The sequence below is a fragment of the Athene cunicularia genome, assembly GCF_003259725.1.
Source record: "Athene cunicularia isolate RWA chromosome 17 unlocalized genomic scaffold, athCun1 chr17_part1, whole genome shotgun sequence".
Lineage (NCBI taxonomy): Eukaryota > Metazoa > Chordata > Aves > Strigiformes > Strigidae > Athene > Athene cunicularia.
The window spans coordinates 5,994,978-6,020,461 of record NW_020799122.1 but is presented as its reverse complement, the minus strand read 5'-3'; the positions used below and the strand labels follow the sequence as shown (position 1 = coordinate 6,020,461).

The following is a 25,484-nucleotide window of genomic DNA, read 5'->3' as shown; positions in this document are numbered from 1 at the left end:
GGCGGGGGGGAGCAGGGTCCCCCCGCAGCGGGTGCTCGCAGCCACACGAGGGTGCTGCAGCCCCGCGCAGGGGAGCGCAGCGCAGCCCGCGGTAGCCCAGCAGGGTCTGGGGGTGCAGAGCAGAGACACACACCCCCCCCATAGTGCTGCTCTGCCTCACACCTCTCCCCACACAGGGACCCTCCACACACCTCCTCCCTCTTCCCTGCCTGGGGCTGTCACCCACGTCGCCAACAGGGGACATCAGCTCCAGAGCCGGGTGGGAAAAAAACGGTGGATAAATTTTTCCTTGTGCCAGCTTCACCCTCGTGTATGCCAGAGAGGAGCAGGGAACACCGTTGTCTTTTCCAGGGGAATAACCTCTGGGATGTCCACAGCTGTAGAGCTACCTCTCCCAGCTCTCCCTACAAGTCACGGGAATCCCAGTTCCTCAGGAGAAATAAGGGGATTTGCGTGGCAAAACCCCACAGATGAGATGGAAGAGCCCCACATCTGCTAGAGAAGATTTTGGGAGGGCAGAGAAGGCAGAGTGACCTTTGTCACAGGAGAGATGCTCAGGGTGGGATCTTGGACCCAGACCCCAGCGGGGGGAAGGCCTGGATGAACGGGAGAGACCCGGGGAGTGGAGCAGGCGGGTAAGGAAGGGGTAAGCCCGAAGCTCAGGGGTAGGAGGGATCCTGGACCTGAACTGCCTGGGTGCAGAGGGAGGGGAAGTGGCTTGTGCTGGGTCTCTGCTTGCTTTTCCCCCACTTCCAGACACCTTGGGCTAAGCAGGGCAGAAAGAAGACATATACTGGCAGTGTGAATCATATTTAAATATTAACTACCAAACTCTGTTGTTCTGCAGTCCCAGGTGGGTTTCTCAGTGTTGCCATTTCAGGTTTGAGCCAGGTGTGAAACCCAAATTTTTGGCACATACAACACACACACCAAACCCCAGAGCCTGGTAGATGCAACCACTGTCCCCACTCTCCTGGATCTGCGGGAGAACCATGGCCCATCCTTCCCCAAACCTGATGCTGGGGCAGGAATTTGGGAGCTCTGGGCTTCAGGATATTATTTAGGAGAAATCAGGAGATGCTTTAGCTCATCACTTGCCCTGCACACAGCAAACACCACGGGCTGTGCCCAGGGGAGAGCCAGGGGCTCCGGCCGCCTCGGTGCTGGGAGAGCCCTGGTGGGGCTTGGGCTGACCCGGCAGCCAAGAGCCAGGCTCTGTCCTGCCTCCCACAAACCTCCCCAGCATTTCAAAATAAGCACAATGGTTGGGCCTCTCTGAAGTTTGCCTTGTGGGCTTTTTCTGTTTGTTTTTTTGGAGCCAGGAGAGTTCACGTTCCCAAGCTTTTCCCTGCAGCTAGTACAGCAGGGTTTATTTTTTTTTAATAAAAAAGAAGAAAGCAGAGCTCTGCATGTAACCTTGGCTTCCCTGAGCAGGGCATCTGCCCCAGGCACCAAACAGGCAGTTTAGAAGAGGCTGAAGGAGCTGGCAGCTCTGGGGGTTGGGGGGGTCCTGCAGCCCCATTTCTTCCTTTCCATGCCAAAAATCTCAGTCCCAGCTACATCTCTAACCACAGCAACATGTATTGGAGAGAATCCATTTTACAAAGCTGTTGCCTTTCTTATTTGAAAGCAAAAAGCATGAAGGAAAAAAACTTACCAAGTGGAGCCATTTTGTCTATTTCAAACAGCTAATGCAGACACTGGTGGGGCAGCACCTCTCAAACACCAACAGTTTAAGAAAATAGGGGAAATCCAGGGAATTGGGGTGTTTGCTTCCCAGCAAGCTCCTAGCAAAAAGAGGGGGCTGCTGAGCTTGAAAAATACAGGCAGCTCCTCTGCATCATTATCACAGAAATGAGAAAAATCACATCTTATCTGAACTTCTCCAGCCCTCCAGGATTTAAGCGCCAGCATGGCTCTGCAGGCAAGAAGCACCCAGCTGAGCACAGGCAGGGTGTGAAGTGAGTTTGCTGCGACAAAGCCCCTCAGACAAGTAGCTTGCTTTGGGGGAAGATGGAATAGAGGTTTGGGTGAACACCTAGCAACCTGCTACTCCAAGAAAACTGAGTAAGGCTGCTTTGCAAGCCCCAGCTCTGCTGACTGTAAAGGATCAGCACAAATAATGCACACCTGGAAAAGCGCTTCTTCTGCAGGGCAGGTGAGTCCAGAGCAAAGGGATGTCTCTTTAGGAGTCCCGGGGCACTCTGGGTTCTGCAGCGGGGTTTAGCAAAGCGCTTTGCAGCTGGGGAGCCATCCTGCTGGGCTGGACCCAGCTGCTACCCAGCTGCATCTGCTGCTCCCGAAGGAAGGATGTATCAGCGCACAATGATTTGTTTTTATTGGGAATATTTGCTTCCTGCCACCAGGATGCATGTGCAGCAGCAGAGAAATGTATAGGGGTTCGAGACCTTGTGCACCATGTGAGGCAGAAAAGGCTTGTTAAGAGGGGTATGTATTACCCAGACATCTGTTGAGGCTGTGTAAATGAGAAGTGGCCAAGAGCAAACTGCTGAACCTGCAGTCCTGCCCACCTTCCACATGTGGAGGGCCCTGTGTCCCCCGCGGAGAGCAGAGTGCTCTGTGCCAAACCTCACCAAACAGCTTGGCCTAAGGCCACGTCTGCGCTGGGGCAGGACTTACTGGCACAGAAGCTGCTGCCCAAGCTGGGCAAGAGCTCAGAGCATCAGTCTGGTGTTTGACCCTGTGCTTTGTGCAGGCAGGCGCTCAGGGAGGTCTCTGTAAGAGCATCTCTGAGGACAGAGGGGTTAAGGGAAGAGCTTTAGTGCTTAGGACAGGTGGAAGGGGAATTTATTTTCTGTTCATTCTGGTTTCCTGCTGTGATCTGAGTAAAACTCTGCGTTGCCCTCAGAGGAGGGAGGAGGCACTGAGAAGAGGCTTTCTCCTCTCCACCAGTGGGGTGCTCCACTGCGTGATGCCATTGCCGCGAGCAGCCCTTGGCACTTGGACGCAGCGGCATGGCAGAGGAGCTCGGGGAAGGTTTGTCACCCTGTGGTATGCTGGCCCCAGTCTCTCCTCTCCAACATGACACCCTTCAGGCGACACCGCAGAGCAGGGGTATTCTGCCACAGGGTGCCTCAAAGCCAGTCTGCTCATTTCCAGAGCTTTCTGCAAACACCAACTAATCCAGCCTGCGCCTGGCTCGGCAGCAGTGGACAGCAGGAAACAGCTGAAAGAAAACACCCCCAAAGCGGTCACGGCACATTCCCCGAATAGCAACGGCCGTTCTTTGGCCAGAGAAAGGCCACAAACAGAGGGGGAGAAATTCAGTCTGTGGCCCTGGGCATCATGATGCCATGTTTTCAGGCATCAGCAGCATGTGAACGCAGATACCACGCTTGGGAGAAAGCTCTGTCTGCACACTGCGAGCCCCCTGTTTTGTGTGAGCATCTCAGTCTTTCCAGAAGTCCCAGAGCTTTCTGTCCGGCTCTCTACAGGGTAAGCGATTCCTGTCAGCTTCTCCGGGCACCTCCCTCTGTGTCTTGCCACGGTGAGATGGAGATGGAAAAGCCACGGCTGCTGCTGGCTGGGAGCTGCCAAACGCCAGCCATGGGGTGTCCTTGCTGGGACAGGCAGGCTCCTGCCTGCAGTGACGCTCCTTGGCAGGGACCTGTGTCCCGTGGCGTGAGACAAGCTGAACGCTTCAGTGGCTTCACGTCACCCCTGAGATTTTGACTTCCACGTTACGCTGCCTGGCAGGCACCTGCCTCCTGTCCTCCTTAGGGGAGAGGGAACCTAAGGGAACCCCTTCCCCACAGACCCACACGGCTGGGCAGGAGGAGGGCGGCTGCTTTATCTTCTGCTATCACCTACATCTGCTGACCAAGAGACCTCATGGGACCCTCATGATTTTCCCTTCCTGATTCACAAGGTATTCATGAGCAAGGGGAAAGGGCACATCTTCCCCTTCCCAATTCCAAATGCGGTTGGGCCAGAAAACCATCTTTCCTTCAACAAACCCCCTCCTTGGTGGTTAGTCTGGGTGCTTTCCCTGTCCCACCCTTAGCAGGAGCAAGAGAAACCTGCCTCCACGCCCCCTTCCCACTCCACAGGGAGACGTGCCCCTTCTCTCTGATGTCTTCCCTGCCCTATTTCAATAGCACAAGGACTTTCTCAAGGCTGCACTGAGCATCCTTGGGGCACAGGTGGCCTCCCTGGCAACATACCACTTGCCCACACGCACACACTCACACTTGCACACGCACCACCTGGTCCAGCCAGGGAAACAGCAGAGATCAGGATGAGGGGGTTTGGCTGCTCGGTCTTGCCAGGCGTTACCAATACGGGGTGGCGGCAAGGAGGATCTGCAGAGCCATGGAGAAGCAGGGCAGCTGTGCCACGCCGTAGGCCACGGAGCGCGTGGGCGCCTTCAGCTGCAGGAGGTAAGCGATGGTGTGGACGATGCGTCCCGTACAGAAGATGAAGAAGTGGATCCTGGCCACTGCGGGACTGGGATCCAGCAGGGAGTAAATGGCTCCGAGGAAGAGGAAGGGAAAGATGTTCTCCATATCGTTGCGGTGGGCCCTGAAAAAGGAGATAAGGTTGCTCCTTCCCACCAGGCTGTCTCCTATCCCTCTAGCCAGAGTGCCCACCCCTGGGTGCTGCTTGCCCTCTCCTCTGTTAGGTGGGGCAGATGCAGCCCCCAAAAGAGTCAGATCCCCCCTACACACACAGACAGCAGGATTTTGCCGATGGTGTCTCTCTCTCAGGATGCCGTGCTCCCAAAACTTGCCCTCTGTGGCTGGGATGCCTTTACCGTGATAGATGACAGCTAGAGGGTTAGAGCTTTTAAATAAACAAAGCAAAACAAAGCAAAGACCCCGCGAAGCTGCGAAAAGCTCAAAGCTGGTGGGGTGTCAGCATGGCACGGCCCCAGATGCGGCAACGTTACACAATAATGAGGCGGTTCCTGACTGCAGTTTTTCCAGAGGAGCAATTCCCAGGATGGGAGGGTTCGTGGCTTCACCCCTCTCTGTAAGTACATGCAAAGGGGGCTGGGGAGGAGCACCCTGAGCAACCCCTGCACCCTGCGCTGTGCCAGCAGCACCTGTTTAACTGCAGTCAGGCTGGAGGGGCTGCTGTGGTTGTGTTGGCCCAAACCCTGCACCTGCCTGGGTGTCACAACATCACCTGCCACCACCCACACCGCACTGCTACCGAAACAGGGTCTGATCATGCCATAGGCATAGGCCGTGTCCCTCCACCCTCTGATGGGAGGGAAAATGGTCCCCAAAGCAGCGAGGTTGTCCTAGCCCTCCCACCGCCTCCCCCTCTCCTTCTTTCATTCCCCTGCGATGCAAGAGCTGCTTTCTGCAGCAGAGCCCTGTCCCCGTGCTTTGATGGCGGGACTCTCGGGTCATGCCCTGGTCGGTAGGGATGGATCTAGGGTAGAGAATGACCCAGGCATGAGGCTCAGTTGCCTTTTCTCTGCTATCTCTGAAGGTTTGAGAGGTAGAGATGAAGCCTTAATAACAACCACCCTTGCTTTCCCATTTCTGAGTTCCGGGATGTTTAAAAGTTCACAAAGCCCAGAGAAAACTGTAAGTGATTTTTTCCCTGAAGCAAAGGCCAAGATGCCTGTGCTGCTCTTCTGTGCAAGATGAGAAGTGGCTGGGAAGTTTTGGGGCAGCCAGTCACAGCTCATTAGTGCAGACACAGGCTGGGGTAGACCTGGCTGAAACGTGACTTCGGAAAAGAAAGTGAGCTGTGTTTTAAGCCCCCTCTTCTGTTCCTGGAGTCAAGTCTATGGTGCAGATGTCCCAATGTTTGCCTCAACAACTGCCTCACCAAACACTGATTTCTTCAGGCCAAGGGTTGCCAAAGGCTTCTCCATTGAAAATTTTCAACACCAAGTGCCCTGTTTTTTTGGAGGGTGACTGTCCCCAGACAGGATCAGTCTCTGAGCAATGGAGCAGGAACTGTGGGGGAGGGCTCCAGTCCCCGACCTACTTCCCCTTGCTGGGATGCCTGGGGATGGGGACATGAGCAGAGGCTCTGGGTCCAGCAGCTGCTTTCCATCACCACATCACGTCAGCCCCTGCCAGTGTCCCTCACTGCCCCCTTCCCACACCACAGCCCAGGCCACGCACCGGCTCAGCAGGGCCACGGCACCTTCAGGTGAATATTGCACCTAAGTCATTTCCAACCCCAGCTCTGCTGAAGCATGGAGATGCACAGCCTGTTGTACCCAGAAAAGGGGGTTTCAGCACCCTATTATCCCCATAACTGGCAGGAGAGCAAGGAGCTTTCTCTTACCTGCTCTTTCCACCTCCATGGGGAGCAGTCCCTAGCTTAAGGGCCACGTACCCAAGAAAATGGGGGAAGAACATGGCCAGAATCCTGCTGGAAACCTTATTTCAGCTGCTCTCTGGGTGTGATTTTGGGACAGCATGGAGGAATTGGCGTAGAAATGACACTAAAATGAGTCCTGCTGTTGTAGCAGTGGTGCCAGGAGGACTCGGTGGGGATGAGCTGATCAGAGCCTGGACACAGAGGAGACATATTCCCTGCCAAAGCCGGGAGCATGGAGGGGAGCTGTGGGAAGCTCTCTGATCCTTCTGGCCAGACGGTCCCTGGGCCGAGCCAGCCCCTTCCCAGACACAAGGACAGGCTCTCCCACCCACAGTCCCTTCCCTTTCCAGCCCAGGGTCCGTCCCACTTGCCTTCCCAAGCCAGGATCACCTCTGCAGGTACCACCATGAATCCCTCCCACAGCCCAGCCAGGACTGTGGGGATGAACATGCTTTGCTTTGGTGTCAGCTGTGCTGGGAGAGGGGCAGCTGCCGGACACCCACCGCCTCACCCCGTGGCAGCTCCCTATGAACAGGCCCCCGAGGACTCAGAGGTTCAACAGGGGAATGGAATAACGGCGAGAGAAAGGGAAGAAAAGAACTGAGAGCAGCCGGGGGCCTCTCTAGGAGGCAAGGGGAAAACCTCCCTCCCAACTGCCACTTGCTCTCCCCTGCTCTGCCCCTGCCTTGCACAGACCCCAGCAGCCCAGTCATGGCTCTGCTCCCCTCCCAATAACACCCAAGAAGACAACCCAACATCACCCTTGTTCAGGGGAAACACCTTGGGTTTAATCTGTCTTCCCCAGTGCTGTGAACAGATCAGCAAGGACTGACTCCGAATGCTTTAACTGCACAGTTGGAGCCCAGACTTCCCCAGGTCTTTGATGCAGCTCTGGTTATTTATTTTTATGGAAGTTTGTGTTTTCTGACTAATCAAAAGAAGATTATGATTATTATTACTACTATTATTTTCTTTATCCTAGCAAGGAAACGGTTTGTTTGCCATACTCCTCCCTCTGGAAGCCCAGAGATTAGTTTTTTAAAGAAAATCTTGCAGGCTGTGAGAGGTGAGCGTTGTGGTCCTCCACCCACAGCAGGGCACGGCTCCAGCCCCTTTCCTACACGTCACCAGTGATCCAGCCCAACACTCGGGGCACGTCCTTCTGCGTAAGGGGAGCAGCAAGCCAAGCCTAGGGCTGAATAACCCCATGTCTAACCTCCGAGGAACTGTGAGCCCCACAGAAGACAGTGAGGATTCAGAGTTTGCCCAATTAGGGAGGCAGAAGTTACTGCAATCCTGTCTAACCTCTCCCCAAATCCCCAAAAAGGGCAGGCACATCCAGCACTGGGACCAGTCACACAGTTCCCTGTGCAGGGGGATCTGGGGGGATTTGGGGTCCTGTCAGAGCAGGCCATGAGGAGCCTTTGCATGTGGGTATGGGACAAGCCCTCGGGGGCTTGTGGGACTTTGAGCATCTAGGAATTGAGTTTAATTGTGTCAGATTGGGCTGTTGTAGCCAAACGTGGGTCCCTCCACGTGTCCTTGCTCCAGCACACACCATGCTCCCATTAAAGATTAAACTGCTCTAGCCTGCAGGGTCCCACAGCCCAGCTCCAGGCATTCAACTCACTTAGGTAATTACTTAATTAATGAGCCCTTTAGCTTCCCACTGCTTCTTTGCCAGCAGCTGCCAGGGCTCACCCTGCGGTGCAGGGGACATGCCAGCACCGCCGTGTACTCACCTGCGGCACCGCTCCACGTCGGGGTCCTCGCGGTAGTACTGCAGCCCCCCATTGCGCAGCGCATCCTCGGGGTTTGCAAACGCCTGCAAGAGAGAGTCCCCTTAATATACATTCTTATGATGTTTTCAGGAACTTCACAGGTAGAAGCTTTGCCTTTAATCTTTAAGACCTCTGGGGATTCCCTCCTCCCCCAGTTTCTCACCAGCCTTCACAAACACAAGAGCAACTCATGTGCATGGTCCTGGGGGTTAAACCCTGCACCTCCTGACAGGTTTTCCTTATATTCTGCAAGACCCAACGTCAATCGTTGTGCAGGTTCCAAACTGGGGGCTTCAGCGAAGCTCTGGCCTGATCCCAGTTCACCTCTCCCCGTGAAACCCATTGAAATGAGACTTTGCCGATCACCAAATAAGTTCACTGCTGGCACAGAGCTTGCAGACACGGAGTGTGGCATCCAAAAGATAACCGGGACTGACAGATTAGTTCACCCTACCGAGAAAGAATATTCCCTGGCTGGCTTTTTGACAGTGATACTATGTGACTGAAACCAGCCCCAGGGAAATCGGATCCTATGCTAATAAACTTACAAATAAAAATGATTTATAGGAGCTCCCCACCTATGCTCAGAAGCTGTTCTTCAGGGACCTGGTTACATGCAACAGCTGCACTTTGCAGCCTGGAAAGGACCCTGGTGCTTTCTTTAATCATGGTACAAGCCCAGACTGTCCCAGGGCTGGAGCATCATTTAGAAACACAAGGGGAAAAGCCAAATCATCATTTACAACGATGCTACAGCACAGGGATATCTCTTTGTATTTTATCTGAAGAAATCTCTCCCTCCTGATCCACTGATGCAGTTCAGAAACTCCTCAAATACTTTAAAAAGAGATTTTACAGGCAGCTGAGTTTTCTCACAAGTTCAGTTTGGGTTGTGGGTGATAAAAGTTCCAGTTAACCCTGTCTCCTGACAGCAGCTAGAGCTCCTGGTCCTCCCTGTATTTTCCCCTGCATCCAAGAACTATTTCCCAAGACTTTCTGCTCTCCTGGAGCATTCACATAGCCATTCAGACTGAAAGCTCAAAAGCTTTCTGCTACATTGCAAGAAAAAAGAACATTGCAATGATTTCTTCTTAAACCCTCCCCCCCCCCTTTTCTTCCAGACACAGCAAATTAACTGTAAACAGTTCCTTTTCAGAAGCAGTTCACCTGCATGCCGTTTTAGATCTAAAATTACTATTTAGATTAGAATTCAGAAATTATAAACATCAAGCTACAGATGGTAGAAACAAACAGAAAGAGCCAAAGAGAAGTGAGATACTTATCTGCTGCAGCTATGAAACATATTTTGCTTTCAACTTAAGTCAAAGAAAACTCAGCTTGCTTCAGGAAAACTTTGTTGGCCTTTACAGGAATAAAAGAAGAAATAGAAACCACAGAAACCCAAGGAAAAAGCTAGAAAGAGAGAAGGAAAAGGAAACTCAATCTCACCTTCTTTCTGAGTCTCACTTGTCCCGTAATGATGGCAACAACGTACATTTTTAAAATCAAGATTGTGCTGTAGAACGTAAATGACATAAACACTTGGTTTTCCATCATTTTTGGGGAAGGTGCCGCTCGGTCGCCTGCAGCACTCGCAGCCAGCGGTGATCTTGCTTGGGCTGTGAGAGGGCTCTGCGGGAGAGGGGGCAGGAGCAGACACATTTAAACACATCCCAAGTCACCGCTGTTTCTTTGGCGAATGCCCACAGCCCCTGTACACCCTTCACGCTGCCGCAGCAGAGCTGCCGGTGAGCGAACCCCAGACGGGGACGCGGAACGGGCTGCTTCTGCTTCTCACACCCTGCTGCCACCGGCTCCGTGGGGATGCGATGCCCCACGCTGGGATACAGTCCCCTCGACCGTGTGGGCCACAGCAAGGCTCAGCCGGGCCACAGCTCGACTTCTTGCCTTCGTAAAACAGCCCACCACGACCCCCCCCATCCCACCTTCCCTCCTGTTTGTGCCCAGAGGGATGGAGCTGCACGAAGCATCCCTCGCCCAGCTGGGCACTGCTCACCCACGGACACGGCCTGATCAGCCCTGAGAAGAAGGAGTTAGGAAGAAGGTAGGCACCTACCTCAGCTGCATCCAGCCCTGTGCTCCTGCACTCCCTCCGTCCCCGATCCCACAGCCCACCCCTCCGTGGCACCGCTCCCAGTACTCCCCAGTCCCGCCCAGTGTGGGCTGAGCTCTCTCCTGGCAGAGGCAGCCAGCCCTCCTCTACACAACCACCTGCTGAGGGATGGGGCGCAGGGGACAGAGCTGTCCTTTGGCCCACCAGTGCCCATCACCCGGGGGCCTGGGCTGCCCCTGCACCCCTGGGAGTGGAGCTCCCAGAGTGACCAGTCTGGAAGCACAACCAGGCAGGTCGTGGAACCGCAAAGCCCCAAACCTGCAAATAGAAATAAACACCAGCCTGCCCGGCCCCAAAGATGGCTCGTCCTGGTTTTCTCTGAGAGGGTGAATCAGGGCAGTCGGGTGTAACTTTGTCCTCGGTCTAGAAAGTAGCTTTTGAATTTGGAGCTGGCTTTTCCCCAGCCATCAAACAGTGGTGAAGAAAGAGCGGGATCTAAGCCTCCGCAGGCAGCTGGGCTGCTCTTCCAATGCAAACCTTTAACTCCTTCCCCAGCTCTGGCCCCAGTGCTGGCAGCAGCAAACCTCCAGCAAGCCGGCAGCGTGGGGGCTGATATCTCTCCAAGTTTATTAGTGTTGAAGGGCTGGATTTGGGGTTTGGTTCCTGTACACAGAAAAAAAAAAAAAAAAAAAAAACCCTTAGGCAAATGGAAACCACTGGAGATTGAGTGGAAAATAAACACTTTGAGGATGTGAGTAGTTTTTTAATTCACTGACATATTAAAATAAAAAAGTTTGTTTTGAGCCACAAAAAAGTCCCCAAAAATAATGAATGGAGTGTGACAGTTTGCAATTTATAAAACCATCTATTGAAACATTAGTCTCTCTAGAACTGGTTTTGTTCTTCAGGGCTTTTAAAAAATTTGTAGTGTCCATTTAGCTAATCTAATCCCCTCCTTTCCAAAAGAATCCAGAGTAACCAGACACGAGCATCGCAGTCAGCCCAGGACCAGGCTCCAGTCCCATCACAACAGACCCTGTTGCACAAGGACAGGTTTGTCCCCAGCAAAGGGATGCTGGTGGCACCCCTCTCCCTGGGGGGAACAGGCTACAGGAGCCTTTTGCCTGGGGGGCTGGTGTGAATTTAGGGCAGCCGTGTGCTCTGGGCACATTGGCCCTGAGCCCAGGCGATACAGAGCTACTGCTGATACCAGCACGAGTCAGGTTATATGGACAGACCCAGAAGGTTGGCTCCTGCTGGGGGAGCAGACTAAGAAGGAAAACAGTCACCTCTCCATCTGGGCAGCAGCATCCCACCAGCCCCGACCAGAGGCCGATGGACGTCCCAGGCCAGCCCCCACCTCTGCCCCTGCAAAAGGGAGGATTACACCATTTCTGATAATGTCAGCAAATGGTCAGTGCGGAGTCACACCAGGGCAGTTTTCCCACCAGGATCAGCCCTGGACGGGAGGTTTTGCTCCTGCCATACTCATTAAGGTCTGAGCTCTTCCTGTGCCTGCCCAGAGCAGTTGCACTGCATCCCGCCTGGCTCCAGACCCCTGCACTGCCCCCAACCTGGCAGGGCAGAGCTCAGAGCCAGAAAGAACCTTCAAGCACACAATCTCCCTCCCGGCACGGAGATCTGCAAATTCTTTACATTTGCCTCAATCTCCTCTTCTGCCCTGATGCTGCAAACCCAAAGACACCGTACCGCTCATCCCGATGCACTGGCTCAGCCCCGGCACATCTGAATGTGCAGAGAGCCTTTGAAAACCCCAAACACTTGATTTCAAGGGAGAGGTACCCGCAGCTGGTCACCACCACCCTGGCGTCAGGGCAGCTACAGAACAAGTCCCAGCACAGCCCAGCGTGGAGCTCCGTAGCCCGGCAGGGAACGCCTCCGACAGGCTGGGAATGGGGACAGCAGGACATGCGGCAGCCATGTAGATTCAAACACTGTAGTAAGGGTGTTCACCCTGGACCCCAGCTTTTGCTGCCGCCGAACTGCGTCCAACCCTTCTCACATCTCCCTGGAGCTCAGCAGAGTATTATAAACACCATAATGCCCAGCATAAGCAGTTGATGACAAAGCCACATCCCAAACACTGCTCCCTCTCCCCTCCATAGCTGACAGGGACCAAACCCACAGCGGAAAAGGCCTTGGTGCCCACGGACTGGGGTGATGTAAGGGCCAGACCAGCTCTGCAGCAGAGATGAGACTTTCTCCAGCAGCCCCTTCCCCAGCTCTCCCAGGAGCCTGGGGCTAGGGCAGGCAGCCAGACCCCTCACCAACACATCACACTCTCCATGGAGTTGCTCCAGTTTTTACCAGATGAGGATCCAGCCCATAGGCTCTTCAGGAGCGAGATCTTTTTCCTTCATGCACCTTCTCCCCCTCCCAAGGCAGCCAGCACACCTCACCGAGAAGCAGGAATATACACGAGCTTGGTACCACCTGCAGACAAGTCAGGACTTCTCCTGCTAGCCAGACAGACTTTCTCCTCAGCATTATTTAAGCATTGGCAGGAAGCCCTGGACAATTTGCACCAGCAACTGGCACAAATTTAAACTGAATGGAGTCATCAAGCAGCAGAGTTTGTTTAGGCATTAAGTCCCTGAGGCAGACCCAGGCGTGGGTGTTGTATGTGCTAGGCAGGCTCCGTGGTGTATAAAAACCATGTGGGCAAAGAAAGTTGTTTTTTCCATGTGTTTACGAATTTCCAACCCTTTCACTATTACACAGAGTTGAACCCCAGTGAGGAGGGTTGGTGTCTGTCCACACAGCACCTGCATGGATGGGGACGAGAGGCAGGAGCTGCCTGTAGAGGCAGGTGTAATGCTCCTGGGATCCCGGTTCCTGCTTGATTTCTCAAGTTTAGGGGTCTCACACCAGGTAGGACACATCCGCAGTTGTGCATTCCTGGCTTTCCTGACCCAAGGCAACGCAGCTGCCAGGAGCATGTTCAACTATTCCATCAACCCAGGCAGAAGCAGGCAGTTAATATTAATGATCTGATCCTCCTCCATGGATCACATCCTGCTAGGACAGAGCCATTGCTTGAGTGACACCAGGTCCTAAGGGCAGTACATCTTTAAACTATAAGCTGTGCCTTAAAGCCTTTAGCACAAGAGGTCTCAAACCAGGACAAGACCTACCCAAAACCAACACTGCTAGGGAAAAATACTGCATTTTTTTGAGAAATGACTAATAAGAATCAGGGTCAGGCTTTGAAAGATTTAGTCATCAGGTAGGCTGACCCCAGGAGCTGTGGGGAAAAGATGGAGGGTTTTGCTGGAGGAGGAACTGAACTGCAGCACTCAGAAGGAATGAAAAATTCATGGGAGATGCTTGAGAAAAGTACTTAAAAATAGAAGCCTCAAATAACAATCCTGCTTTAGAAAGATTACGGAATAAAAATCACCCTCGGTTCCCACATGGGTTGTTATTTATTTGACCAGCTGAATTACACTACAGTATTATAACTACATGTTTTTCCACTATTGCTATGCTGGGGAATTTCCTTATGGCAGCTACATGAGAGGGTTGGTTGTGTAATAAACCCTTGTCAATGGTGCTCAGACACGTATGCTGGGGTGGCACGGCCTGGGCTCCAACCTGACCTCAAAGGGCAGCAGACGCTGTGCGCAGTCACAGCTCAGATTCTCCAAAATTTTCCCAAACGAGCAATTACATCCCACAGCCTGGGCTGGGCAAAGAGCCTGAGGGGACGGCTCTAGCCTGGAGGAGACAGGCAGGCGGGTGGCACTTCTCCAGCGTGCTCCCACATGCTGGTGGAGAAGGTGCAGGGCCCAGCAGGGATTTTGCCTGCCCTGGTCCCACAGTTCAGCCCACGGCTCCAAGCAGCGCTGAGCCACATTCCCCACTTGTTTGGATGCTGCTGTGGGTGCCAGTCCCCTCTCTCCCTGCCAGTTCTTCCTGCTGCTCCCAGCACAAAGCCCTGGAGCGTGCAGACATGCCCTGCCCCAGTGATCACTTGCCCTTGGCTGCACCCAGCCCTGGGAAATCCGGCTGCCCACGGGAGGTTGCGCTGCGCTGGCTCATCAAACACAGCTACGATTTCAAGTAAAGGCATGAGTGGTTTAGCTATTTATTAAAGAGAAAGGCGCTCCACCTGCATTCACTCCTTAGCCTGCATGAAAGTCACATCACCGTGACGCACCTCCTCCCCCAGATGAATGAAATCCCGCTGCTCCACCTGCAGCTCTCCATCCCCCAGCTCCTGGGCTCCTCACTGCTCTCTGCAGCATGCAGGATGGCAAATTTGCTCAGCAGCAAGAGCACCAGCATTAGCATCTCCTGAAACAAATGGGATGCTTCAGCCTTTGGCAAACTCAGGCAGATTTTGTCTGGTTTGCATTTTAAAGTGACTGTAGCTATCTGAGAGGCCTCAGGCATCAGACTCTCCCAAATAGTCCTTCACACTCAGAAGACCAGATGCCTGCAGCAGGAGAAAGCCAGCAGGAGAGGCCCGGGGAAGGGGCAGGGGTGCGGCAGCTCCAGGTCTCAGGCAGAGAAGAGTGGAGGAAGCTGCTGTTCCTCAACCAGCCCCGGGACAGGGACCAGGCCCAGGGCCAAGTGAGAGGCAGTACATGACATCCTGCCTTCTCCTTCCAGCTCCATCCACCATCCTTTAGCGCCTGCTCCCTGGCTGCTGCCCAGCTCTCAACCACTCTCCTTCCCCAAAGTGGTGTACTCGCCCTGGCTGCAGGGGAGTCACTGTGTCCCCTGCTGCTGTGACAGCAAGGAGACACTGGAAGAGAGGCCATCGGGCTGCGAGCATGTGGGAGGCAGATTATTTTCTCTTATTCTGAGCTTCACATGGATTCACGCCTGGGCTTTCTCTTAGATGAAGGAATTCCTTGGCTGTGGTGCTCTGTGCCTTCAGGGATGAAACCCAGCTGGGAGAGGGGCTGAGGGGCCAAGGGCAGTTATTTCTCCTCTCCCCTGCTCTCTCCCTCCGCCCCAGCTGGTTTAAACACTGGCTTTAGGCAGAGCTGCACCTGCCACCGCTGCCACAGGGCAAAGGTGGGAGGCACGGGTCAGGGCTTGGTGTGCAGGAAGCCGGCATCTTTCTCACTTAGCCACACCACAGCAACTCGTGATGTGTTTCACTTCCCAAGAACCAGATCCCATCAGCTGTAAACAACAGGCAAAAGCCATTTATGTTATTGCCCAAAAAGAGGGAGTTTCCCCGCCAGACTGGGAGAAAAGAGAAACAAATCCTGCTGCCAAAAATTTCAGAACTGGGAAACATTTCCCAGGCTTCAAGCATCTGCAAAGCTACAAAGTAAATACAGATTCCCTAGGGGGATGCTCTTGAGCAAGAGCAAAGGTAAAGGATGCTGCGTGGTCCTGCCTCCACGTGCTGTGTTACAGAGAAATGGGAATCAGGGCATGTTTTACAGCATTAAGAGCACTGGCTCACGAACAGGGCTGGGAGAGAAAGCAGATGTGGTCCCAGCTTTCAGCCTTATGAAGACCTGACATTCAACAGCAGATGAGCAGCTTCAAGGAGAAAAGTAGAAAACAAACCAAGCTGGCCTTCTTCAGAGAATGTGGTCTCCTGCTGTGTGGATCTGCAGGGCTCTGCTCACCCTCTGAAGAGCAATGGGGTGCCCAGCTTTAAGAACAGGAACTTATTTTGGCAGGTGGTACCTCAGCTTCTGGGCTGTTAACCCCTCCCTGAAACCCAGTAAGAACTTCAGAACTCATCATTTTAAAGTGCTCTAAGTCCCATTTTCAACAGAAAGGCATTTTCAAGTTGTTACAGAGATACGGAAACATAGCACAAGAAGGAATGGAAAGGTCAGTGCTCACTGCCTGTCCCTGACCCCAGCAGAGAGTGGCTATACCATGCTGGCAAGACCAACTCTAAGGAGAGCCTTCCTTCATGGCCTGGCTGTAGAGCTTCATCCACCACAAAGCTTTCCAAAACACAGAGCCTATTTTTAAACCCCCAAGCTCTCTGCACCCCCTCTATTACCCCTAGACTAAACAGCAGCAATTCCTCCCACCCTTCCTATAGGTCATGTTTTCTAAATATCTTTATCACACATGTTGATCTCCTAAATGCTCTCACTTCTCAGAGCAAGGCTCTTGGCAGGAGCTGGGCTTCCTAGAGCAGCAGCCCAGGGCCTCCTTCTCACGAGACCTGACTCAAGCAGAAGACAGCTTTTCAGCAGTTTGAGGCTTTTTGAGTTGAGTCACTTGTCAGCCCATAGCTATGCTCCAGACGCATGTGAAAACTTTCCCTTTCCCTGTACGGGTGGTGCACAACACGTCTTTTGGGCTTGCGTCAGCATCTCAGCAGCCCCAAGAAAAGTGGTACAGGTCTCAGCTCTGACGTTATTAATAAACACCCCCCACAAGCAATGCTAAAAACACTCTCCCAATAATCAGCCTGGAAAACAGTAATTTACAGCCCCCTTTGCCTGGGAGGTTATTGTGTTGTTGTCTCAGCTGCCTTCTTGCTCACAGAGCATGACCCAGGCCACAGTCATGTCCTGAGGCAGCAGAGCAGGAGATAAGGAGATGGGAATGAAGCTCACAGGCCCCTGCCTGGATGTCAGAGCAGGGATTACATACCCCACGCAACACAACATCTATCGTACTTGAAAATTAAAAAGTCAGTGCGTATTTCCCAAATGCATAGTGAGGAAAGGGAAGAGGATGGTAGGACCTCCCAGAGTGATACCCCACCCCCAGCTTCATCAAGACCAGAATTTGTCCTGAATTATGCAAAGAAGTAGAGAAACCTCTCCATGCTACTCTACAGACAGTAGTACTTGGGATAACTATCCTAAGGTTTCTTCCCCAACAGCAGGGCTCCAGGAACCTGCCCAGGTCCTGTACTTTGATTACTCTCCTGATCTGCAGGCTCTGCTCTCATGTCCATGATGTGTGCCCAGAAATCTCCACGCTGTGTTTATGCAATCCTGACTGCTCTATGCAGCCCTCCACGAGGAGATACGTGCTCATTACAAATATTTACAAAGCGGCTGAACGCATCTCTCCAGCACAGCGCGTTTCTGTTAACAGTGCCATCAGCTCAACCAAAACTGAACAAAAAGTGCTGCCCCATTAGCAGGAGAGAGGCTGGATCCAGGTGGGAAGGCAGCTGTGGAAAGGGCGTAGGGACAGAAGGCTACATACGGGATTCTATGGCCACATTAGCAGGGCTAGAGCTGTCCCACAAGGAGAATTAGGCAACAGAAAGGGGTAGAGAGCTGCAATGCATCATGCCACACTGGGGGAAGCTTGTGTGTGTGTGTTTGCTGATGGAAGGGAGCTGCTGCCCTTCAGCAGGAGCAGGGAGCCTGCAGGTTGCACCAGCCATGGGATGCACCGTAGTTTCAAGGTAGCGTGTGCCCCTGTGGAGCTAGTGATGGACAGAGGCTCTCTGGCCCCAAACACCCTGGTTCATCCAGTCTTCAGAAGTCAGTGATTAACTTAAGCTCTGAATCACAAGGTTTAATTCTCTTTCTTGCAAATTTGTTGTCATACATAATGGTAATGCTTGATAATTACATGCGTCAAGTCACTGTCCAAACTGTTAAATTACTTCCTGGAACAATAAGTTCCATTATGAAATACGATTTAAATTAAGATGATGATAATAATGATTTTTTTATGGGAGCTTCTTCCCCTCTTGTTCATGTCACAGAGAGACACGCAGAGGGTTAGGAAGAACAGCAGTTCTTGCTCAGCTTTGTCTAGCAAACTCCTCCTTTGATACATGTCTGTGAAATCACCTCTTACTCAGCTTTACCACAGTCCCATTCGCTTTCATCTCTCTTCAAAGGAGATTCCTCCATGCTTTTGATTATCCCAGTCATACTTTCTTATTTCCCTCCAACACTGAAGCAAGCAGATGACCAGCACATGACTGCCAACTCTTTTCACCCCTTGCACTCCAACCATCCTTCGGCCTCCTAAGAGCTCGTTTTTCTTTTAAACAGCACAGAGTCCTCACTGAGGGGTCTAGGATGACTCTGCACTGAGTTATTTAGTACTCTGGAGGGGCTACTCCCAAACTGAAGGAATTCCAGATATGTTCTTACAGAAGACTGCCCTGGGACACTCACTCTGCAGCTATCCTGCAATAGATCTGGTGTGCTCATCTCTGTTCCTTCAGGGCCTTTCTGCATCCTCCAGCACAGTCTCCTCTCTCACTCTGCTATTAGCACGGGTTTAACATTGTTCTTTGTAAAGCACGTCCATTCTCCTGTTTTCAACTCATTCCAGCTCACTGTTGGCCACAGGGTTCCCAGCTTTCAAACACACATTTTAACAATAGCTGGAAATGAAAGCCCTGCATGCAATCTTCTGTTTTAGCAGAGTACATTTTTCTTCCCGTTAGATAACATATCTCCTGGAAAAAAGAATCTAACATTTTCAGATTCCTTCTTGACTCTCTATCCTTATTTAACATTGATGAATTTGTACAGGAATTATTCTTTCCAGGTCATTCCGATTAAGATGTGAGGCATAAATTAACAAGTCCTCATAGAGCACTTCAGCTGGACATCGCGGAAGTGAAAGAATTAAATACCTCTCAGCCGGTCCTGCTTAGAGGGGCAATTTCTGAACACTGAGACCCAGTGAGAACTCTTCATTGGTCTGTTTTCAGTAAGTGTGTCACTTGTCCCTCCTCAGGAACAAATACACACATGCCTCCTCCAGTGCACAGGAGGAACAACCTGTATGTGGCTGGACAAGCCTGGGAGCTGGAGCAAGGGGATTGGGAAAGCCACCCAGTGTGCTCAATGGTGCTCACCACAAAGGGATGAGAGCAGAGCTGATGGCTACAGCCTTTCTGTGAGATTTAACTGCCCAAGAGCTCTTTCACATCCAACCTACAGATCCACCAAAAGGAGCTCCTGTACAGTGTGATGCTTTTCCCCTCACACTGCAGCATGCAAGTCAGTTAGTAAGCAGACTTCAGTAAGTGTCTGTTTGCAGTCACTCAAGTTCATGTTCCTAACCTACAAAGTCCTCCCCAAACTCTCAGTACATGTAGATAATTTTGAAATTTTCTCCCAGATTTTATTTTTTTTTTCTTTCAGTAACACAGACCAACCAATCTAGAAAGAACCTAGAAAAAACAAGATGACATTTTTCTATCAGCTGAATGAAGTGGTTGGGTGAATTCATTTTGCATCAAGTTAGTGCAGAGCAGAAGTTACACCCACAGTACAGGAGTGACCAGCGTGGGTGGGACAGAGCACTGCCCCAGGTGTAAAGGACAAACACAGGGAGGCTGTAGAGAACACAGTCCTCCCTGGAAAATGGGCCTGAGACTGTCAACTCCAAAAGGCCACATGGAACAGGACCACCTCAGGCCCTACAAAGCCATTTTTCTCCAGCTGGCTGCTTAAGTCTGCTATTGTTTAATGGAAACAGCTGCACAATAGCTTGTCATCTCAGGATTTCACTCTGCATTGGAGTCCTGGTCTAAGAGATGCTACCCTGGCTGATTTCTTCACACTTGTTCTCAGCACCAGAGGCAGAAGAGACAGCACGCAGGTCAGAGATGGACTAGAAAGCTCTTGATGGCAAGTCACCAAACAGGAGAGACACTGTGGCTGTCCTGCAACAACAGCCTGGTGTCCAAACCACAGAGATGGACAGACTTTGTGCAATTTCCAGGAAGAACCTCACTGTGGTCTCCAGAGGAATCACCACATCCCTCCTTGCTCAGGAGACCTCACCACTGGTGCCAAGGTTTGCTGGCTGCTGGTGCCTGTTGTTCTCTGGTTACAGATCCCCTCTGAGGCTCTCCGACAAACCAAGAGCCTGACGAGGCACTGCTGTTCTTTAGCCTTCACTGACAAACTGCCTGGTGCTCTTCTCTTGCTTTGCAACCGGTTGGTGAGTGCCAAGCCCACCTCCATTGCCTCCACAACTCTCCAAGGGCAGACAGACCGACCTGGCCTGTCTGAACAAATGGGGAAACTATTACAGCAGTAAACAGTTCCTTTCTCCTGGTGAACCTACTTGTTCCTCAACATCAGCTGCTAAAGCTGATTCGAACCAGGCAGAGGTCTTTATTCAAGCATGAGCTGGAGACAGAGGAGCAGGAATAACAGAGGTGCCAGTCAGTGTAGCTGCTTTGCAAGACTAATTTTAGTGACCTGTATTTATGGCTCTTCCACAGGAGATGGGTGAAAGAGCAGGGTGTTTAGTTTTACAAACCCCAAGCCAAACACAGCATTTGACTGTAGTTCAACCCCAAACCTATTGAGGGCTTTTAAATCCTCTTCCACCTAAGGGTCCCAAAGTGTCAGATGGGGATGTCTGCTTAGTAACACCACCTTTCATGCTTTATGTGAAATACAAGCCACTCACCACATCAGAGACCATGACTGGAGCGATGGCACAGCGTTACTCATGCCCTATAATTCTCTTCCTGTAATAACCCTCCCCCGTCATGTAAGCATAGTGTTGTCTTATTTCATCAAGTTTAATCCCTTTCACACAGTTTTTATCCCTAAATTATTATTTGCAACAGAACTCAAGTTTTAAGACAGAATATGGGCTAAAGTTTTCCTATTATTTCTTGTTCTCTCACTGAGAACTATTGCCACACATAGCAGACAGGCTCACACGAGAATTACTCCACTCCAGCTGCTTCCAAGCCAGCCTGGAGAACAAAACCAGAAAGCAGGGCCTAGGCCCACATTGGAGCCCAGTCAAAGCCAAACAGGAACAGTCTCCAGTTTCAGATTCTGGGCTCAATTTTAAAAAGAATGGAAAAAACAAAGGCAGGATTGAGGTGGGTGAAATTCAACTCTCACAGCATCTCCATTTTACCAATGAGGAACCTACAGCACAAGGTTTTACTTTCTTGCAAATTTGTTGTCATACATCACTGTTAATTGATAATTACACGTGTTGGGTCCACTCTCCAAACTGTTAAAATTAAATTACTTCCTGGGACAATAAGTTCCATAATGAAACACAATTTAAATTAAGATGATAATAATAATAATAATAATAACTTTTTGAGATCTCCTTGCCCTCTTGCTCATGTCACGAAGTGACACGCGGGGGATTAGGAAGAACAGATGATTGGATTTATCCGGTGTTACTCAGAGCTGGGTGACAGCACCTTGGCTTGACCCCTGGAGTCCAACTGCAGTCCCTAGATCTAATCACTAAACCACAGAGGATGTCTGCACCAGGAGTGTTTAGTTTACAAGTCAAAACAGAGTCTAACTGCCAGCATGCAAGTGCAACCCGATAGCCCATCCACTGGGTCTATCACTACCACTTCATACATTATTCATCTCGATCTTGCACAACACAGGCCTTGAAATCAGAACCCAGAGGCAATTAGGTAGGAGCAGAGCCAGCTCTGCAGCAGCGAAGGGTGAAAAGGCGAGGCTGGCAAAGCACGGGTCCTGCACCCTGCTTTGCTTTCCTCAGCTGCCCCGAGGGCACCTCTCTCAGCTGCCAGCCCTAGTGGATTTGCATGGTCCATAGGTGATTGCTGCCTATTTGCACCTGGCTTTGGGTGGTACCATTGCACCCTGAGCTGCTCTATCCTCTCACCACGCAACAGCAGACACCAAGCTATCACATAAAATACCCACCTGAGCCCCAGTTTCCTTGCAGCACTGGTATTTAAACACTTAAGAGCAATTTTCTCCAAGCTATACCTTAACCTCTTCACTCCTGGCATCAGAACCTACATGAGCTTGGAGCGTGTCTATGCCATGAAAGTCCATTTTAGAAATGGATGCCTGTTAAGATCACCCAGCTACAGATTAAAAAACTGTTCTACTCAAAGCCCGTCACTATGGCAGTCTTGGCATCTCCTGTCCACATGAACAGAAACTTCTCATTTTTTCCAAAGCCAAAGGGCTGCCTCCCTCCATCCGTTCTCCCTCTGGTGCACACAGCAGTCTGTGGAGGAGCAGAGCCAGTTTGGCTGCTGGGCTCTTAAATAACTCCCTGTGCTTGTTTTGAGAAAGACCTTCTCCATCCATCATTGCTTGATGGAGTTGGTATGACTGAAAGGTCAAACGGGTTTCAGCACCAGGTCTCACCCTATAAAGAGCAGAGAAGTGCCCTTTATAGATAAGTCACTTGGCACTTATCTATAAAACATCACCTTTGAAGGAAGTTCCCACGGGAGGCAAGAAATGTGAGACGGCAGCTTCCCTCACCCATACCAACACTGTAGATCAAGCATGGCTTTGAAAAACCTGCTCTCCCCTACGTTTCACTCCTACCCCTACCAGGTAACATGACCTGTGTAGCTCCACCTGCTGAAAACCACTTGATATCAGATTAAAAATCCCATTTATCTCCCTCTGCAGAGACTGTCAGCCTTCACCACGGCCAAAGGGCATCAGCAGCACTGATAAGCCTTGCTTGATCCACAGCTGCTGTACACTGCTCTGAGTAGGTGCTGTACCAGTGCAGACCAGATAAAGCTCTGGTCTGAACCACCATTGCATCCAAACACTGTCAGGTCCTTGGGGCTGGTTATTCATTCTGCTTGTACAGCACAGTGAGACTCAGGTCTCTGACTGCAGTACAGGCTCAGGCAAAAGGGCTTCAAGGTTGGGCATCTGGATGGGAAATATTTTCCTCTTGTTCTAGGGAAGAACTTCTCAATTGCAATTTCTAGAGACAGTAACCAGAGCAAAAAAATCCCTACTGGTACATGAGAATTTTACAAGGGTTCAGACATGGTCAAAGGAATTACTTCACACAGGCAGATTTATTTGGACAGGTATATGATGTTCTACTTCACCCAAATCCCAAGCTCATCTGTACCTTTCCTTGTTGGACTGCTCCTTTTCACACAGCACAGCAGCACACACTGACCCAAGGGACTCTGTGATTTTGTACCCTAGACAAGGATTTTTAAGCCTGTACAAAGCAAATCATGGCTCAAGCTCTTAAGTAAAGATTTCTGAGACAGAACAAATTGCTGAACCCTTTGTTATTAACTACCATGTTAAGAAGAACTTTCATCATCTGCAAACCTCAATTTTCCTACCTGCCAGAGAAGGATGACAGTCTCCTGACTCCCTGGGTGTTGCTAGGATTAGACACTGTTTGCTCAACATTAATGTAGATTTTGGTGTCTTGTGTTATTGCTACTGCCACATTATAGAAAGGGCAACGAACACATTCCAGTGAGTCAGAGCCTTTCCACAGCATTAGCGTAGTCCTCGGAGCTTAGCCAGGCTCTGTATTTGGATAAAGCCCACCACAATCCTACCCTGAAAAGATCCCAATGTACGTCAGAGTGACAGCCCTTTCCTGTCACTGCTTCATCTCTATGTTTAGGATAAGGAGCACTTGGAAGATGATGCTGAAATTGAGGCAGGGAAAGAAAACAAACCCAAGCCACACATACGGGGGGGGGGGAAGGGGTAAAAATAAACCCAACTCCCCTCAGAAAAAACCTGAGCATTACAGAGCGTCTAGCCAGAGTCAGAAGGCAGGGAGAGAAGATATGTGTTTAGGTAGAAATTAAACTGAACATAGGGAAAAATGAGTCTCCCATTTCTTCTGCAGTTAGAAACCTTCAGCAAGACCTCTTGCCAGCCAAGCACCTCCTGTAAAACAGCAGTTAGTTACTAAACCTCTTTTGTAGAGCACTTGGAAATATTAAGGATCTTATACAATCTCCAACAAAAATACAGACTTTTTCTGGGAAAAGCACTGACTTGTTGACCCTACAGTTCTTACCTGGAACCCTCTTATACTCCATAAACTCATGGCAGGGCTTCAACACTGATTCCTAGCACCCTGTCCCCTGGCTGGAGACACGTTTCTTGGCTCACCAGCCAACTGCGAGGTATGCTGCCTTGTCATCAGAAAGTCACGCTAAACATCATATCCCAAATTCTCTAGGCTCTCTGCCATGGAGCTGCGAGCTCAAAGTCCTGAGAATGCTGACTTTAAACCAACAACGTACAAATCAAACTGTGGGTGGGTGACAGAAAATTTCAGCACACCAAACACAGAGTAAGGCCAGGCAAAGCTCTCATCTGGGACTTCTCATCCTTGGTGTTAAGTACTTCATTTCTGCATCCCTTATCTCTCCTTTTGCAAAACACCAACCCTAGCTTCACTACCTCCCTATCACAATTAGCACTCTGAATTACTCACTTCAAACACCTCATATTCTCCAGCTCATACCACTGCTCCCCAAATCCCTACCTTACCCTTTCCTGTAACCCCCCCATGTCCTCACCTTTCCCCCCACACCATTTCAACACCGCAAATCACAGATACCCCAAGCCAACTATTGCACAGCTATTCAAACACTATTTGAAAGCATTTCCTCTGCTACAAATTTTCAGTACCTTCAGCTTGTGGCAGCTGATTCAAGATGCCCCACTGCTGGCTGACCACCAACCCCGCTGTGCGGGTGGGGAGGGCAGTGTGAATACATGACAGGATGCCAGTTCTGTGCCCGGGGAACAGGTGGGTGTTGAAACAGAAGAATAACATGCTCATCAGCACAACACAACAGGCAACAAGACACTGCACTCTGACTGTATGTTGTGGGGTCTGTGCTCCACTTGAAGCTTCCAGACAGCTGTTCAAGGAAATTGCCATCAATGTCAGCCTCACCGCCGCTATTAGACATCTCATCCATGTCCGGGCCCAGCTTGAACCCATTTAACTTGTAAGGGATAATGAGATAACAGCATGACATGTTGCAGCTGAAGGTTATTTAAACACCCATCTGGTACCTGTTATGCAGCATACATCCTATTGTTGTATAGGAAATATATGCCACCTCCCTCCCACATGGAAAGGAGAAGATCTATAGATGTGTCCCATGCTACCCCTTCTTTTTGCATAGATGAGGTAATTCTCCTTTTCTGTGTTGTTTCTAGTGTATCACTTTGCATTGCCTATCTTGTGTTTTGGGAAATGCAGTCCCTTCCAGGCTGGTGAGACCTTGTGAAAGGACACAAGACCACAATGAAATATTTACTAGGGACACCTCACTGCCTCCTTCACCCGTCAGTCAGAAGAGGTTCCACTCCATCCAGGTTTGAAAGGCTGGACTGTAAATCGTGAAACAGATTCAGCCTTTCCAAGACACAACTTGGCACTACCATCCCAGAGACATTCAGGGGTGACAGTCCATTTCAGTGTTCAAGGGACCATGCTCCATTGCTACAGAGGAACAGTGAAATATCTGCTGAAGCCTGTGAAGTGAGTGATGCAATCTGCTTGCACCTTTAATTCAGATATACAGACAAGAAAATCTGCAGATTCCAGCTAAACAGCCTCATTTCTTTATTGAAACTGTCCATCTA

The 25,484-nt window shown here is 50.8% G+C and overlaps 1 protein-coding gene across 6 annotated transcripts; it reads right to left on the bottom strand.

Moving 5' to 3' along the window:
- Window positions 1-6: 6 nt before the first annotated feature.
- PTGES (prostaglandin E synthase) lies at window positions 7-23,946 on the bottom strand. Of its 6 annotated transcripts, none has more exons than XM_026860599.1 (4): window positions 23,896-23,946; window positions 9,540-9,722; window positions 8,052-8,134; window positions 7-4,542 (listed from the first exon to the last, which is right to left on the bottom strand). In XM_026860599.1, exons 1-4 carry the CDS (start codon window positions 23,923-23,925, stop codon window positions 4,293-4,295), a joined length of 546 nt encoding a protein of 181 aa, XP_026716400.1. In that variant the 5' UTR covers window positions 23,926-23,946; the 3' UTR covers window positions 7-4,292. The 6 variants fall into 6 exon arrangements, with proteins under 6 accessions (XP_026716400.1, XP_026716402.1, XP_026716404.1 ...); XM_026860601.1 differs by lacking the exon at window positions 23,896-23,946 and adding an exon at window positions 14,345-14,458; XM_026860603.1 differs by lacking the exon at window positions 23,896-23,946 and adding an exon at window positions 11,875-11,964.
- Window positions 23,947-25,484: the final 1,538 nt, after the last annotated feature.